Source organism: Rhinopithecus roxellana, chromosome 9, assembly GCF_007565055.1.
Source record: "Rhinopithecus roxellana isolate Shanxi Qingling chromosome 9, ASM756505v1, whole genome shotgun sequence".
Classification (NCBI taxonomy): domain Eukaryota; kingdom Metazoa; phylum Chordata; class Mammalia; order Primates; family Cercopithecidae; genus Rhinopithecus; species Rhinopithecus roxellana.
In genome coordinates this window covers 86,336,967-86,353,194 of record NC_044557.1, presented here as the reverse complement: position 1 = coordinate 86,353,194, position 16,228 = coordinate 86,336,967, and the positions used below count along the sequence as shown (strand labels likewise).

Sequence of the window (16,228 nt, the reverse complement as noted above, 5' to 3'; positions counted from 1 at the left end):
CTGTGTAGAGTGAGGACCCTTTCGGAATCCAGGAGGCCACCTGGAAGGATCCCAGACCACACAATGGAGCAATGTGTGTATTCCCATGTCTGCAGAATGTGTGCGTGACTGAGGTCATTAACAGACATTCCCATCAGGGCTGCCCCTTCCCTGGAGATGGGCTCTCATGCCTCAGTATTTTGGGGCTATTTCCTACCTTTGTCCCTGTAATAAACTTCTATCCACTTTCAGCAGCCACTCAACAACTTCACCCCCTCTATGAAGCCTTCCTTGAATGCCCCCACCCAGTGGCTTCTGAACCTACAGCACTCGGCAGGGGGCTCTGTCCTTGCTCCCCAGCAGCGTTTAATTCCCAGAGGACACATCCACTTCCTACTAGACAAACAACTGCATGGAGACCTTGTCTTTGCATCTCAGCCTTTTAAATGCCTTGCAGAACGCCTGACTCAAAAGTAGGTGCTCTCCAAAGATGGCTGAACAAACAAATGAGGGAACCTGGGCTTCTCCAGAGCGCTGGGTCAGTCAGCAGAGTGTCTGCGAGGAGTCAGGCATTGATCTGAAGTCCAGACTAGGCTCCGTGACTTTGTGAAACACTGTGTTTATAGCATGAAATCCTTCTGAAAACTCTCCCCGCCTTTTCAAAACGGCATCTTCATGCCTCGGTAAGCTGTACAATCCGATTTCAGTTTCTCAGACAATTGCACTCGTGTTTTCAGCTGTCAGTCTGTGAACCCCCCGAGCCCGGCACTGATAGGTGGCCATTAGAACCTGTCACTAACATGAATATCAACACTGGCAAGAAGCATGTGATCCAAAGACTAGAGCATCACCGGCTCCGAGAAGACCTTTCCTCGTCCCCAATCAATACTGCTCTGAGTCGGCCTTTGAAGCGTTAAGAGGTTAAGGAAATGCCAAGCCTTTGGTCCACATCTCCTTGCCACAGCATTTCTAAGCTATCTGCGGTGAAAATTCAATAGCTAAGACCCTCATAGGTCTTTCTTAGAGGTCAGAACCCTGAGCAAAGGTGCCCCCAGGCGCAGGTGGCACCTGGAAAAGGATATGATTCTCCAGCAGATGCCCAGCTTACTGTGGATCTCCAGGCCCCGGGCTTCCCGCCGCTCTTCCTCCAGCTGCTTGGGGTTTGCAAATTGCCCCTTCTCCCCAGGGGACTCCGGGAAACTCTCAAAGTTGAACTTGTCCACTTGAATAGCCATTCTACGAGAAAGGGGAAAACACAGCAGAGAATTCATCAGTAAGGCAATTTCTGCCGGCTGTTGGAGAATCAGCACATGCCAGCATGAGACACTATAATGAATCATTATCGTTAGTAATTCATAATGGATTCATTCCAAGAAAATGAAATAATAGACTCCCAAGGTGGCCCTGACTTCAGAGCTGGTTCAACACACAATTTGGAGCTGAAGACACAGTCATTGCTTCAAACCTCTGGGAAGACCTGTGTTACCCCAGACAAAAATTTCAGTTCCATAACACAGCAAGGCAGGGAAGAACCAATGTGCCATAGACAGTGAGCTGGACGGCGACTTACAGTCCTGTGCAGACAGTCATGGAGAACGCTCACAATTATTTAACCCTGGGGACCCATCGGCCCACTGGGAACTTCCTGTTTATCCTCTGAGTGCTGCCTGCCTCCTCCCCCGACCCTTTCCTTCTCAGGCAGGTGGGCGTGCCCCTCCCACAGCCCCCCTCAGCTCTCATTTAGAATGGTTGTATTTACCCAACGTCTGTACCCTCATTGTATCTAGGAAATAATTAGCTTGCATTTGATTTTACAGGTTCATAGGTGGAAGGGACTTGCCTTGTCTCAGATGAGACTTTGGACTGTGGACTTTTGAGTTAATGCTGAAATTAGTTAAGACTTTGGGGGACTGTTGGGAAGGCATGATTTGTTTTGAAATGTGAAGATATGAGATTGGGGAGGGGCCAGGGGCAGAATGATATAGTTTGGCTGTGTCCCCACCCAAATCTCATCTTGAATTGTACTCCCATAATTCCCACGTGTTGTGGGAGGGACCAGGTGGGAGATAATTGAACCATGGGGCCAGTTTCCCCCATACTGTTCTCATGGTAGTGAATAAATCTCACAAGATCTGACGGTTGTATAAGGGGGAGTTTCCTGCTGCCATCCATGTACAACGTGATTTGCTCCTCCTCGCCTTCTGCCAGGATTGTGAGGCCTCCCCAGCAATGTGGAACTGTAAGTCCAATTAAACCTTTTTCTTTTGTAAACTGCCCAGTCTCGGGTACGTCTTCATCAGCAGTGTGAAAACAAACGAATACAATGACTGAGGGTTCATCAGTCAATGGATAAGAGTAGGCATTTTGGGCCAGGCACAGTGGCTCAGGCCTGCAATCCCAGCACTTTGGGAGGCCGAGGCAGGCAGAATCACTTGAGGTCAGGAGTTTGAGACCAGCCTGGCCAACATGCTGAAACCCTATCTCTATAAAAAATACAAAAATAAGCCAGGCGTGGTGACACACACCTGTAGTCCCAGCTACTCAGGAGGCTGAGTCAGGAGAATCACCTGAACCAAGGAAGTGGAAGTTGCAGTGAGCCGAGATTGTGCCACTGAACTCCAGCCTAAATGGCACAGCGAGACTCCGTCTTAAAAAAAAAAAAAAAAGTCGGCCTTTTTTTTATTATTGCATAGACTGTGCTGCAGCCAAAATATTCAGCAAAACCATGCTCTAATTGGCCTCTGTGGCTAGTCCCTTGAACAAGCAAGAAATAAGAGGACCTGCTATTAAGGGGATATAAAGACAGGATTCAACCCAAAGAAGAAGTCTCGGTCTCCAGGACAGCTTGGGAAAGAACTACTGCAGTGTCAATAAATCTCCAGCATTCGCCCTGAGGCATGATGTGTGGGACTGAGCCCCATAAGAGCTAGAGACACTCCCCGTAAGCAGAGAACGGTGCTTTTGTTGCAAAACATGGTTTTTTAAAAAATCACCTTTACTATTATTTTCCGGTTATCTAAGTAGATAGCTTAAACAGTTAGAAGACAGAAAAAGCATAAAAAAGAAAATAAAAGCATTCAAATATTATACTCTAATGTTAATATCTTTACAGTCTTTTCCCTAAGTATTTGTATTTAACATAGCTTAAAATCACTACATATATATTTATAAATCATGATGTATCATATACACAAAGAAATACACCCACACACATAGTTTGAAGTCTTGTTTTATTCCTTTAATATGCCATGAACATTTTCCCATCATTAAAAATTAGTCTGCGAAATATTCTATCTTAGGGTGTATCGTAGCCTACAGAACGGTTCTCCTACTTTTTGGACTCCCTGCTCTTTTTCATGTTTTAAAAAAATGACTGCTGTAGAAAAAGGCCTGACAAACATCTTTGTGCTGAGTGTTTCCGCCTGCACTTATGACTGACTCTCAGGAACTGTTTCCAGAAGTGGAGCCACTGATTCGAGGGTGTGAGGTGCTTCAGGCTCAGAGGCCGAATCTTCTAGAAGCTCATCCCTGAGCAGCACAGACAGGCCTGTTTCCCTCTCTGCACCACTGCCAATACTGGTGATGATCAGTTTTTAATCTCTGCAGTAATAGGCAAAATGCCACTTCACTGATGTTTTAATGTGCAGGTCTGAATTCCCCCTGAGGTTGAACATTTTTTCAGAAGCTTACTAACCATGTCTCTTTCTTCTCTTGTGAGTAACCTACCCGTGCAGTGAGAGCTTCTAATTTTCCAACCAGCAAAAAGTTCCTCTTACTTCCCCACCTCAGAGGCAGATTGAAGCAAACTAGTGCTCTCTTCAAACAAAAGGTCAGACTATTTCCTAAGTTTTGCTAAAAAGGCCAGCTTAAGTTCACTTAAGGAACTAACAACTTTCACCTCTCAGTTGAGTTTGACAATAGTCCCCTGTACCAAGTTCTCTTCCTGTTGAACACAGAAGGGAGAAGCAGCCAGCAGGCAGCTCCCTGGGTCAGAGCACACACTGGCTGCTGCGGCCACTGGAACTACATTTGTGTGATTATCTGGGGGTATCTTTCAAACAATTTCTGGTTAAGTAATCATCACACTCTATTACCCCCCTCCAACCTTAAAACTGTAGCCAACTCTGCCCATAAAACAGAAAAGGGAAGAAAACAAAACGTAAGGAGCACGTGCTGTGTGCCAAGCCCAGCCCTGGGTGTTCTGTGTGCATGCTCATCTTTTTTAACTTACAGCCAGCCCAGGGAAGGCGGTGCTCTGCTCCATGTTACAGATGACAGGCTGCAGCTCTCAGTGTCCAAGCCATCTGGCCCAACACCACGGAGCTAGCAAGCCTGGCTCAGAGCCTGTGTCAGACTTCGTCCTCTGTGTTTTGTCTTGAGTTTTACTTGGCTCTGCTTTGCTTAGGCAGGGCACCTAATGAGAGATCATTTCTTGCTTATGCTGTTTGTAGAGCAGCATGGGACAGAGACCCTGGAACTGCAGACCCTGCCCCGAACAGGCCTCTGCTGCTTGTGTGAACGGCCAACCGCTTCCCACATTTATAATCACCCTCTCCTCTGCAGCCCTGGGATGGGCGACAAAGGCAGCATTCCTTTTCCTGCAGTGACAAAACTGCCCTACCAAGAAACTGAGTGACTCACCTAAGGTCAACCAGCTTCAAGTCCTATTGCCGGAATTCCGAGAGCCAAGGATGAATTCCCCAAACCAGAGGAGCTGTACCTAATACCTCTATCCACCTCTAATACTTCTATCCATGTGGTCCCAGGCACAGCCCCTAAACCTGAGCCCCCTTCTCCTGGTTCCTCCCCACCAGGAAGTGACGGCAGCCCTGTGACTGTTAACCTGGCAAACTGCAAGAGGTTTTCCCATGGAGGAGTCCTCACACCTGAGGTCACCTCTGCCGGAAGACACTGTTGCGTTGAGTGCAGCAGCTGCAAGGCCTGCATCATAGAAGGTGAGAGCCCCTGGCTGGCTGCCCTGGTAGGTGACCTTGCTCTAAATTCAGTGGCAGCACTGCCAGAACTTTGAATGAGAGCCAAGGCCATTAGGTTTGAGGCTTGTCACTCCTGTGGAGAGTAGAGCTCCCGATGATGGTGGGTGGCTGGAGAGATGTGGACAGGGTGTCTGTCCCACAGGGAGTGCCAGAGGACATGTGGGGTGGTGGCACTTGGCTGAGAGGCTCACAGGGAGAGGACCTGCAGGCAGGGATACCTGGGCGTTGGAAGATAAGGAAGAAACCCAGGGCCACCAAGGGGCCCGAAGTTGAGACCACCTATTGCAGTCATCTTCCAGAGGGGAAGGGCGGAAGGTGCTGAGGTGTGGCTGGCAGTGGCCTGTCCATTATGGTGGGTACTGGGTGGCAGCACAGCGGGAGATGGCGGCAGGCTTTGGAGCCCACCACCTGGGCTGGATGCCCAGCTCGGCGTGGAGGTGACTTTGGGGTGAGGCCTGGCACTTCCCTGAGCATCTCTGCGGAATGCAGTCAGCGCTACCTGCACCTAACAGCTGGGAGGGTTTGCAAGTTCTTAGCACCAGCAGCAGGGTCTACCATCACCAGCCCACACTCCATGACCAGCTGGGTGCCTTGATAGCTATGTAACGATTTTCTCAATGAGCAAGTTGCTTTTCATAACAACAACAAAGCAACGACACCGTGATGCCACATTCATGCCACCGTCCTCGCCACTTGGCCCCCATGGCCTCAGAAGCCTGCCCACCTGCAGGTGTGGTTTGCATGCAGTGGCACATCCCTCCTCGCCCTGGGTTTAAGCTTAAACACACAAGTGAGGTCTTATGTTGGGGTGAGTGACACATCAGAGAATATTCATGCAATTCCGCATCAGAACGTATCCAAAAAGTGATTCAGAACCATGGCTGATGCTCTGACAAGTCACAGCAAAGTGGTAGGAAATCATTATCTTTGGAAACTGCGTGGAAAAGGTGAGTGAGGAAACCTGTGCAGAACTAACGGTGAAGTCACCTGCCTCGTCTGCAGCGGGTGTTGGCAGGAATGGCCTTTTGGGTGGGCTCCCAGAGAGTGGCGGTGCCAGGCCTGGCCCAGGGGTCTGCCCAGTATGGTAACAGCCTTTGAGTGATGCCTTTTTGCTAGAGTGGGTTCTAATGTTATTATTTTGATTTTTTTTTTTTTTTTTTTTGAGACAGAGTCTTGCTTTGTTGGCCAGGCTGGAGTGCAGTGGTGCAATTTCTGCTCACTGCAACCTCCACCTCCCGGGTTCAATTGATTCTCGTGCCTCAGCCTCCCGAGTAGCTGGGATTACAGGCGCATACTACCACACCTGGCTAATTTCTGTATTTTTAGTAGAGATGGGGTTTCACCATGTTGCCCAGGCTGGTCTCAAACTCCTGACTTCAACTGATCTTCCCACCTCAGCCTCCCAAAATACTGGGATGACAGGCATGAGCCACCATGCCCAGCCTTGTTTCAATTTTTAATAAAGTAAGGACTTCATTGGCTCAAGCCTGTAATCCCAGCACTTTGGGAGGCCGAGACGGGTGGATCACGAGGTCAGGAGATTGAGACCATCCTGGCTAACACGGTGAAACCCCGTCTCTACAAAAAAATACAAAAAACTAGCTGGGCGAGGTGGCGGACACCTGTAGTCCCAGCTACTTGGGAGGCTGAGGCAAGAGAATGGCGTGAACCTGGGAGGCGGAGCTTGCAATGAGCTGAGATCCGGCCACTGCACTCCAGCCCGGGAGACAGAGCGAGACTCCGTCTCAAAAAATGAAAGAAAGAAAGGAAAGAAAGAAAGAAAGGAAAGAAAGGAAAGAAAGGAAAGAAAGAAAGAAAGAGAAAGGAAGGAGGGAAGGAAGGAAGGAAGGAAGGAAGGAAGGAAGGAAGGAAGGAAGGAAGGAAGGAAGGAAGGAAGGAAGGAAGGAAGGAAGGAAGGAAGGAAGGAAGGAAGGAAGGAAGGAAGGAAGGAAGGAAGGAAGGAAGGAAAGAAAGAAAGAAAGAAAGAAAGGACTTCATGCTGAGGACAAGGCGTATTACCCGCTGTTCATGTCTGACCAAGACAAGAATCTGAGTCTGGGCTCCCAGTCCAGGATTCTCTGCAGAACAGGAGGGCTTTTGCAGGGGACATCAGGGCAGAGACATCTTCACCGAATGGGCAGAGGGGACAACAGGCCAGTCCTCGCCACAGCTGTCTGCTGAACCAGAGAGCAATCTTTGGTCCTGGGCTGGGAGCTCTGCGAGGGAAGGGCTGTCTGAGTCACCTGCGTCTCTTCTACACAAGCCATAGCTTCTCTATACCCAAACTTCCTTTTGGAAAATAAGATTCATACTAGCTGGGTCACTGGTCACTCTGTGAGGCAGGGGCTTGTGCGTGTAAATGTCCTTGGCACTTTGAAATGCTCTCTAGAGATTCGCTAAAGGGAATAGATTTAAAGCCCAGATGGAGGAAAGGACCAGGCCCACACAAATCGTCCAAGGCAGGACTTCAGGGGAGCTTATATTTAGGTCAGTGCAATCACTTTTGTACAGGCCTAGAAAACACACAATCAAACTTTGGCTCTTCTAGGAGGCTTGTCCAACTACATAAACCCCCTCAGGACACTGTCCTCCTGGAAGAGTCACATTCGCTCACAATTTTAAAGTTCTTCACAAGGTGCAAAACACTGTGGTTTAGTTTTTAAAATCTGATTGAGGCTGATAAACCCCATTTTGTAAGATTTTGTGTAGATTAAATAAGATAGATGGTGGATACAAATGGTCAGCGAAGTATCTGGTACATAAATAGCACCCTATAAATAGTGGCTGCTGTCATGATTCTGAATCCCGCGTTACAGATGAAGAGACTAAGGAGCTGAGGCGCTGAGACGACCTAAGGTTGCAAAGTGAAAAGGCAAGGCCAAGGACGGGCTTCATTTCAAACACCAGACGCGGGGCCGGCCTCCATCCGCTCCTCGGAACGCGGCACTCCACTGCTACTTGATTCTGTTCATCTCTGAAGGCAGAGTTAAATAAAATTAATACAATTATTGAACGTCAATCTTCATGTTTAATTTTATGGCCAAATGTGACAATAATAGTCAAGAGTTGGCACTAAAAAAAGGTGCTGTGATTTTTTGAAGAGTCTATAAAAAAATGGTGGTTTTTAAAATACCAGATCATACCATTCAGTCTTTGAACAGCTGATAGCCTCACCAGGGAAGTCACAGTGACATTTAAGTACAAATCAAGGATTCGGATCTCAGGGGACTGGTCACATGTAATTCAACTGAACTTTCATTGAGAGATAGTTGTTAGTTATAGGACTAGCTTTGCAAATGTATGTGGTACATCATATGGGAATCCATTGCCTGTGCGGAACACCAGCCTATGCTCTGTGTTGTAAGGAAGTGCAACGCCACGTGAGAGGGCAGCAGTCATCTTCCTGACTCGTCCATCCTGAATGAGAAGGGACTTTGAGCAGACAAGGAAATGGCGTGAACACGGACATATGGATCACACCCCAAGAGAGGATCATTTTCTCCTTCAGCCTCCTAGATCAATTATGGTAAAAAAGAGAAATCGTTCCTCATTATTATTTTCAATTGAAGGGGAAAGATAAGCTGTATTCTGAAAGTCAAAGCTCTAGGTGATCCAATCACAGCACCACCAGGGACTGCACCAACACCAAAGCAATGGTGCCCCTGTTCCCTGGGCCTGCCGTGGGCCCGCCCCGCTGCCAAGCAACAGGCTCTGTCGCCACCACCTCCATCCCCGCAGCAGCCCTGGGAGGGAGCAGATCTGCCTATTGCAGAAAATAAGGTCGCTTGCCCAGGGCCACAGAGATGGCAAATGGGAGACAGAGAATTCAAAGCCAGGCTGGCAGGAGCCAGGAACCTATGGTAAGCGTCGACTGTAAGGGTCCAGAGAGCCATCCCTATGGCCTGAACTCGGGCACACACGCTGACAGGTGCTTGGAGATAATACCGCTCATTGTTAACAAGCAGCCCAGCACCCACACAGCCAGCTGTGGCCCATGCAGTTAGGGGACTGAGAGCTCTGCCAGAGGTCCGTGTTGCAAATAAACAAGCTGTGGCCTGGGGCCAGGCAGTCTACTGTCCTATTCTTTGCTCCACTTAGGGTTAGAAAAACACTCAATGGGAGAAACTTGAGGAGGTGCAAGCGTGAGGCAGAGCCTGGCACTCCTTCAATCATGTCAGTCTATGATTCGGAGGCATCTCATTTTTCTGAATCTTGAGCTCCTCACTGTAAATTGGAGGTTGAGTGGGGCCCATTGTTTCTTCAGTTTGGATTCTGGGAGTTCAGAGAAGGCCAAGGGTTGGGAGTACAGTGAGCATCAGGGAACGGGGGCCTCTTTCTGCAGAGGTGGCTTCTCCGAAGAGGGATGGTGTGCTCTGAGCACTCTGCTTCCTCGATCAATCGGCCTGGCTGGTCTCCCAGGGAGGGAACCTGCGAAGAGCTCCCTACTCTGCACTGGGAAAGCCCCAAATACACAGCATCTCATTTTATGCTTACAGAGATCCTATATCACCACCCTCACGTCACAGAGAGGTGTACTGAGTTCAGACGAGTAGAAATCACCCACCAGTCACCAGAGCGTGAGCAAGACAGCCAGAGCAAGGGGCCCTCCCCGGCCCTCCCACCACGGAGCCGGCTCCCCTTGCACTTTAGGACTCAGCCAGACACTGCCTTCCCTGAGCAGTGCCTGTTCTCAGCTTGGAAGTGCCGACGTCGGGAGCTTCTCCCTCCATCCCAGCCAGCACTGCCGTGGGAGGCACAGCCCCTCCGCTTGCACTTCTCCGGATCAATGTTTATTTTAAGACCTTTAAGTACTGTTTTCTTCAGCACAGAAAATAGTGCTTAAGAAAATGGAATTCACCTAATGCCACTGGCTGCCAGCTGCCCTCCCTCTTCAAACGGCAGAAGGTAGCGCAAGACCTGGGCTCCTGCACCACGGGCCATGTTTAATTGATTTCCTTCTGCAGAGGCCTCCTGAGGAAGTAGCTTTTCCATCTTAACAGGACTGCTTGGCCTGCTGGGTCCAAATGGCCACAGGTCCAGCAAAAGCAGGGAGGAGCCGGTGCCCGGGGCCTCATTCCCCACGGCCTCTGAGGCACAGCATGCAGGGCCAGGCCTTGGAGTCAGCAGGCAGAGCTCAGGCACCCACCACTGCTCTCCACTCCCTGAGGGTCTGGCGCCGGGGCGAGTGTCCCGGCTGCAGGGCTGCGTTTGGGATGGGGCGCTGTGCAGAGGAAAGGGCACGGGCTTGCAGCAACACAGACTGGAGCACAACCCTCTTCTCACCTATTTGCTTTGTGACCAAAGGCAAGTCACTTGAGTGTCCCCAGGCCTTGGTTTTTGATCCACAACGTGGATCTCCTATATTGCAGGGCTAGTCAGGATTTGGGAGAATTGATTTGAACCACTTGGCACATAATCGGTGCTCAAAACAATTATAGCTATTCTAATGCTTTTGCGAGCAATTCAAAAGTTTTAAAGTGGACGATGGCGATGGCTGCACAACTCTGTGAATAAACAAAAATCACTGAGCCATACGCTTTAAATGGGTAAATTGCCCTGTGTGCAAATCAAATCTCAATAAAGCTGTTATTAAAAAGTATGGCTATTAAAGGAAGTTATCGTGATAAAGATCAAACTAGGTAGCTTTTATGAAGACATTTTGTGAAGGTATAAAATGCAAAATAAATATGAGATGTTCTGGGCATTATTTTCACCCATTGACCGTGTTCATAGGTAACACTTCACTCAAGCTAATATCAGGGTGTCTGCGTCTCCACTCCATCCTCACCTTGGTTGTGTCAGAGCTGTTTTCTTCAACTTGCTGCCCCCATGCTACCAGCGTGTGGCCCAGAGCAGGTGCAGAGGACCCCATGTGCAGGGAAGCAGTGGCTCGAGGGCCCAAGGTAGCACGGTCTGCATGCTCCCTGGTTTTACCCTTCATGACCTGCTCAGACCCCAGACGCAGCATGGCATTGCCCGAACACTTCCACCTAGTGCTGGGAATCGTTCCAACACTCTTCCAGATTTACTCTGCCTCTAAAGGTGGGTTTTTGGTTTTTCTCCAATGCTCCTCACTGAAAATTCTGAAGATGTTTGTATTAAGAGTAAAATACCTATCAGATTCTTTACCACTGGGGCACGGTGGCTCATGCCTGTAATCCCAGCACTTTGGGAGGCTAAACCACACAGATCACTTGAGGTCAGGAGTTCGAGACCAGCCTGGCCAACAAGGTAAAACCCCATTTCTACTAAAACTACAAAAATTAGCCGGGCATGGTGGTGCACACCTGTAATCCCAGCTACTCTGGAGGCTGAGGCAGGAGAATAACCTGAACCCAGGAGGCAGAGGTTGCAGTGAGCTGAGATCATGCCACTGTACTCCAGCCTGAGTGATAGAGTGAAAGTCTGTCTCAAACAAAACAAAACAAACAAACAAACAAACAAAGATTCTTTACCACTTTTCTGCTATTTGTTTAAAGTCTGAAAGACCTGGCTTCCGCCTGGGTCTACTTCTAATCTGCTGTGCCCTTGGGCAAGTCACCCTGTCCCTGAGCCTCCCTCCTGGTCTGTAAAGAAACGAGCCACTGCCTACACAGTGGCAGCCAGGAGCCAGTGAGTGACCTAAGTGGGCCCGTGGCAGGGCACCCAGCTGGGGCTCCAACAGGGCTCACTCCCTCCTGCTTTCTGAATTGTAATAGAAAATAAACTATTTTGAAGTTTCTCTGCCTTAGATGACAGAGAACCAGTGTGTTTCCTTGCTTTTCCAAAGGGTCATATTCAGCTCACAGTAGGCTGGAAAAATCTGCTACCACAGCAACTGCCTAGGTGAAGGAGCTAGGTTCAGGACCAGCAGCACCTGCTGAGGCAGCTAAGTTATGGTTCCACACTTCCTTAAATGAAAAGCTGGTGCACTGACTAAATCTCAGCTTCTCCCAGTTCCTGTTAGGTTCTTCTGGAGTGCCTGTCTGAACTCGAGGAGAGAGGTCAAGGAACGGCAGTGTGGTGGTCACAGAGCCTGCTTCTGCTTCCATCACCTCTGCCGCAGATGTGGCTACGTTCCACACCTGCTGTAACAGGTCCCTGAAGGTGTGGGTGCCACAACTGGGAGGCCACCCTACCAAGCAGGCGGGACCCTGGCAGCCCCCATCACATTTGTGTAATTTGGATCTTGCAGGACAGGTAGAGGACACTGGCCGCTCCTGTGAAACACAGGCTGATGGAACCACTCGGCTGTAGTCTCCCGGGGCTCTGCAGTCTCACCATACCACGCGACTTCTCCAGCTAATGTGCGAGGGCAGGCAGTCATAACATCACGGCAGAAACAGGGATGCTGCCCAGGGCCGGATCTGAGGGCAGAAGCTTGGGACAAACCATACTGGGGTTGGCTCAGCAGTATTCAGAGAACAGCTGTCATCTTGCAGGCCCTAAGCTCAGTGCATGAGGACATAAAACGAATCAGAAACAAGCCCTTATCCTTCCAGGAGCTTCAGAAGCCCACGAGAGAGACGGACAACAGAGAGCCAGGCTTCATTTGTGTAAGCTGTGGTAAGTGCTATGATACAGAACCTTTAGCATGTTAGAGGAGCATGCAGTATCAGGCACTGATCCTGCCCGAGAAGCTTCAGGAAGAGCTGGAGAGAAGTGTTGACCAAGTTAAGACATGCAGTAAGGGGAGCTGGCAGGTAGAGGGCTGCGGGTGGAGAAGGACCATCCCAGATACACGGAGCATTACTTGCAAAGAGCCGGGAGGACTAGTGCATGCAGGCCAGCCAGGGACCCTGGATGATCATCGGAGTGGACAGAGGGGACTGGGGAGGGACGCAGCTGAGAGGTAAGCAGGGGCCAGATAAGAAATGGCTATGGGCTACATTCAGGTGCACACCTGCCCCCCGCTGCCGCATCCAGGAGCGCACACCTGCCCCCCACTGCTGCATCTGGGAGCATGCACAGCTCATCCGCCACCCCCCACACCAGCCTCATCCAGGAGTGTGCACACCTGCCCCTCCCTGCTGTCATGGATGGTTAAACAGATGGACAGAGAAGCCCACATGGAAATAAATGTCAAAGGCTAATGTTCAGAAGACAGGAAATCAAGCAAGGTAGCACAGAAAAGAACAGAAGAAAGTAAAGGACATAAACTACAGAGAGGAGAATATTTAGTTTGCAACAATCGCATATGTTAACTCATTTATTTTCATTTCCTTCCAAGGTTAATCCTTGAAATGGTTTCGTTTTCTTTTTTTTTCTTTTTTTTTTTTTTTGGATGGAGTCTCGCTCTGTTGACCAGTCTAGAGTGCAGTTGCACACTCTTGGCTCACTGCAACCCCTGCCTCCCAGGTTCAAGTGATTCTCTTGCCTCAACCTACTGAGTAGCTAGGACTACAGTCACGTACCACACCCGGCTAATTTTTGTGTTTTTAGTAGAGAGAGGGTTTCACCATATTGGCCAGGCTGGTCTCGAACTCCTGACCTCATGATCCGCCTGCCTCAGCCTTCCAAAGTGCTGGGATTACAGGCATGAGCCACCACTCCTGGCCTGAAATGGATTTTGTCTTCATAAAGCAGATGAGGAAACTGAAGCTCAGGCAATGAAATGACTGCCAGGAGTCAAGTCTACGTGGACACACGACATGTCATTCCCTGGGCCAGACAGGCATGGCTGGCAGTGAGAGTTGGGGCAGCCTCCATAGGACAGCAGGTGGGGCATGGCTTCCTCCCCTGTTCCAAGTGAGAAGTGGCCCAGAGGCCACTTCTGAGCCCAGGACCAGATCTGAGGTTCCCAAAGAAAAGTGCATCTTCCTGCCTTCCTCACACGGAGGCAGGAGAGAGGTAAAGGATGGGTCCAAATCCATCCCGTCGACACCAGACAGAGCTGGGACATGAAGCTCAGGCCCAGAGAGCCGAAGGTAGACAGGAAAAGAATATGGAACCGCTCTGGCCACTTTTTTCCCTGGTATGTCACCAAAGCAAGCAAGCAAGAGAAATTGGCAAGAGTGTTTTTGGCACCTGGATTTCAGAAACACCGTGGCAGCCTCCCTCATCAGGCTCATCAGAAACCACAGAACCAGCAGAGTCAAGCCCTACAGCAGCTTTTGTAGAATAGCTGCAGATGGACCAGACCGGTAAGCCAGCTAAACACAGTATTAGGGCCCTGGGATGCCAACCATTCCGGAGATGAATGAAAATCTATGGAGGGACACCGTGCCTCGGTCATCGGCCTCCACGGAAGTAAACATCCCTGTATAATCATCTCCCCTGAGTGGAGCTGAACCTATACAAGATGACCACGTTGCATCAGTCTTTTTCGACAAAAATCTTTCCATGTTAGGATGCAAATTTCTCTTCCTTCCACACGATGCCTGCCTCAGTGTGACCCTGTGACAACACACCATGAGGGCTCAGGAGACATGTGAAACACCATGCCGTGGGCTTCTTCTGGCGCCCCATCTGAACACATGGGAGCTGCATGGGCCTCTGTGGCTGGCACTGGTCGCATTGGTGTCCCCACCCCCACTCACGTTTCACGCAACACTCTGCTCCTGTCACTCCCAAGTTTCAGCCACACCCTCACCTGTCTAACCTCATCTCAGCCCCACCTCCACCTGGCTAAACTCGCCTCAGCCCTACCCTCACCTGGCTAAACTCGTCTCAGCCCCACCTTCACCTGGTGAAATTTCCCATCTGCCGGCCTCCTTCTCTCCCTGTGCTTCTAGTGGCTTCCCTGACGAAGCACGTCTGAGGGGGCCAGCATTGCACGTGTGCAGAGAGTCCTCAGAAGACCGGAGACAGACGGTCTGTGTGTTCACCTTTCTAGCACCTGACCCAATGCCTCAGACATAGCAGATTGTTGAAGAAGAGGCTGGTGGAACTAAGAGGCACCCAAAAGCCTCCTGGAGAGAACTACTTAGTAGAAAGCTGACTGGTCTTAAGGCAGTGAAATGCCCCCATTTTGTTAACAAAATGTCTCAATCATACTGAATCAGTAGCTATTAGTTTAAAAATGATATTATATCTAATTACATATTTCATCAATTCTAAGTGCAATCTCATTTTCCTTAAAGGGGGGAAAGCAAACAGGAAAAGGAAATATTCAAATGTGCCTTGCAAACAATCAACAAGGTCCATGCCGAGCACGGGGAGGGGCGTGGCCAGGGCCCCACAGGCCTTCTTGTCCCAGGTCCCAGAGCTTAGTGCAGGGTGACGGAGCAGAACTCCGGGGTGTGGAGTCACAGAAACCTGGACTTTCATCCAAGCTCTGCCTCGGTATCAGTGTCATCCTGGATAAATCAGTCAGCCTCTTGAAGTGTTTTCTGACTGTGAAGGTAAAGGACAATAAGGCTAACCTGAGAGTGTAACAGTGAGGTTTAAAAAGCCGCAGGCCAAGCGCTGGGCACGGAGCAAGCACCTGATGGCCAGCGGTGGTACCTGGCATCACTGCTTCCCATGGACAACAGGAGCCCTGCACCTGACCCGGCCACATGGAGCTGAAGGGAAAGCAGAGGTCACAGAAAATGCCAGAACCTTCTTAGGAAGGCATTCAAAGTCCCCCAATTCCCTGGGCCCATGCACCTTTGGTTCTTGCCGGCACGCCCGTACAATGGGACTGTATCCTGCCTGGGAACTGTCAATACACTACCATGCTGTTGGGCCCTGGCACAATCCTATTCCAGCTGCCAGGAGGCCCTGCCTTCAACTCTTGGCCTAGGAATCGACTGGTTCTTCAGGGATAAGCTCTAATATATTCTGCTTTGTAAGCCACCTCGATCCCTCCCCACCCCCACCCCCGGGAACCAAGCCCTTGCTAGCTATATACCCATCAGTCTGTGCTCACATTTTAATCCATCATCAGCCACACTTGACACTGGTTTCTCTGGATGCCTGTTTTGTCTGCCTCCTTCGCTACTGGACCATGAATTCTACAGAGTGAGGGAATGACGTCTTACTCATCTTGCACAGGCCTAGAACTCAAGGGCTCATTATGTGTTTGCTGAATGAGTTACCGGAAACTGCCTTAGATCACCTGAATGACTTCCACGAGCAGGGGGCTCAGCAGTGTTCAGTGTGGCCCCAGAGGATGTGGCCAGAACAGATGGGCTGCAGTGGCCACCAGCTTTCTGTTCTCCAGCACAAGGGGCCACCCCACTGCAACTCCCGCCTCCCACTGCCTATAGGGGAGAGCTCCCCAAAACACACAGAAACAGCTCCCCGAGGAATCCAGGAGTAAAACAAAAGCAGGAGAATGTGGAGGAGTCAAC

At 49.9% G+C, this 16,228-nt stretch overlaps 1 protein-coding gene across 3 annotated transcripts in view; it reads right to left on the bottom strand.

Moving 5' to 3' along the window:
- TRAPPC9 (trafficking protein particle complex 9) overlaps positions 1–16,228 on the bottom strand; it is a 735,254-nt gene that overhangs the window by 176,344 nt on the left and 542,682 nt on the right. For 2 of the 3 annotated variants that reach the window (XM_030937642.1, XM_030937643.1), the window contains one exon: positions 1,062–1,215. In XM_030937642.1, coding sequence (XP_030793502.1) covers positions 1,062–1,215 — 154 coding nt within the window. Of the gene's footprint in view, positions 1–1,061; positions 1,216–7,452; positions 7,948–16,228 lie in introns of those variants that run through there. The other variant, XM_030937644.1, reaches the window with a different exon arrangement.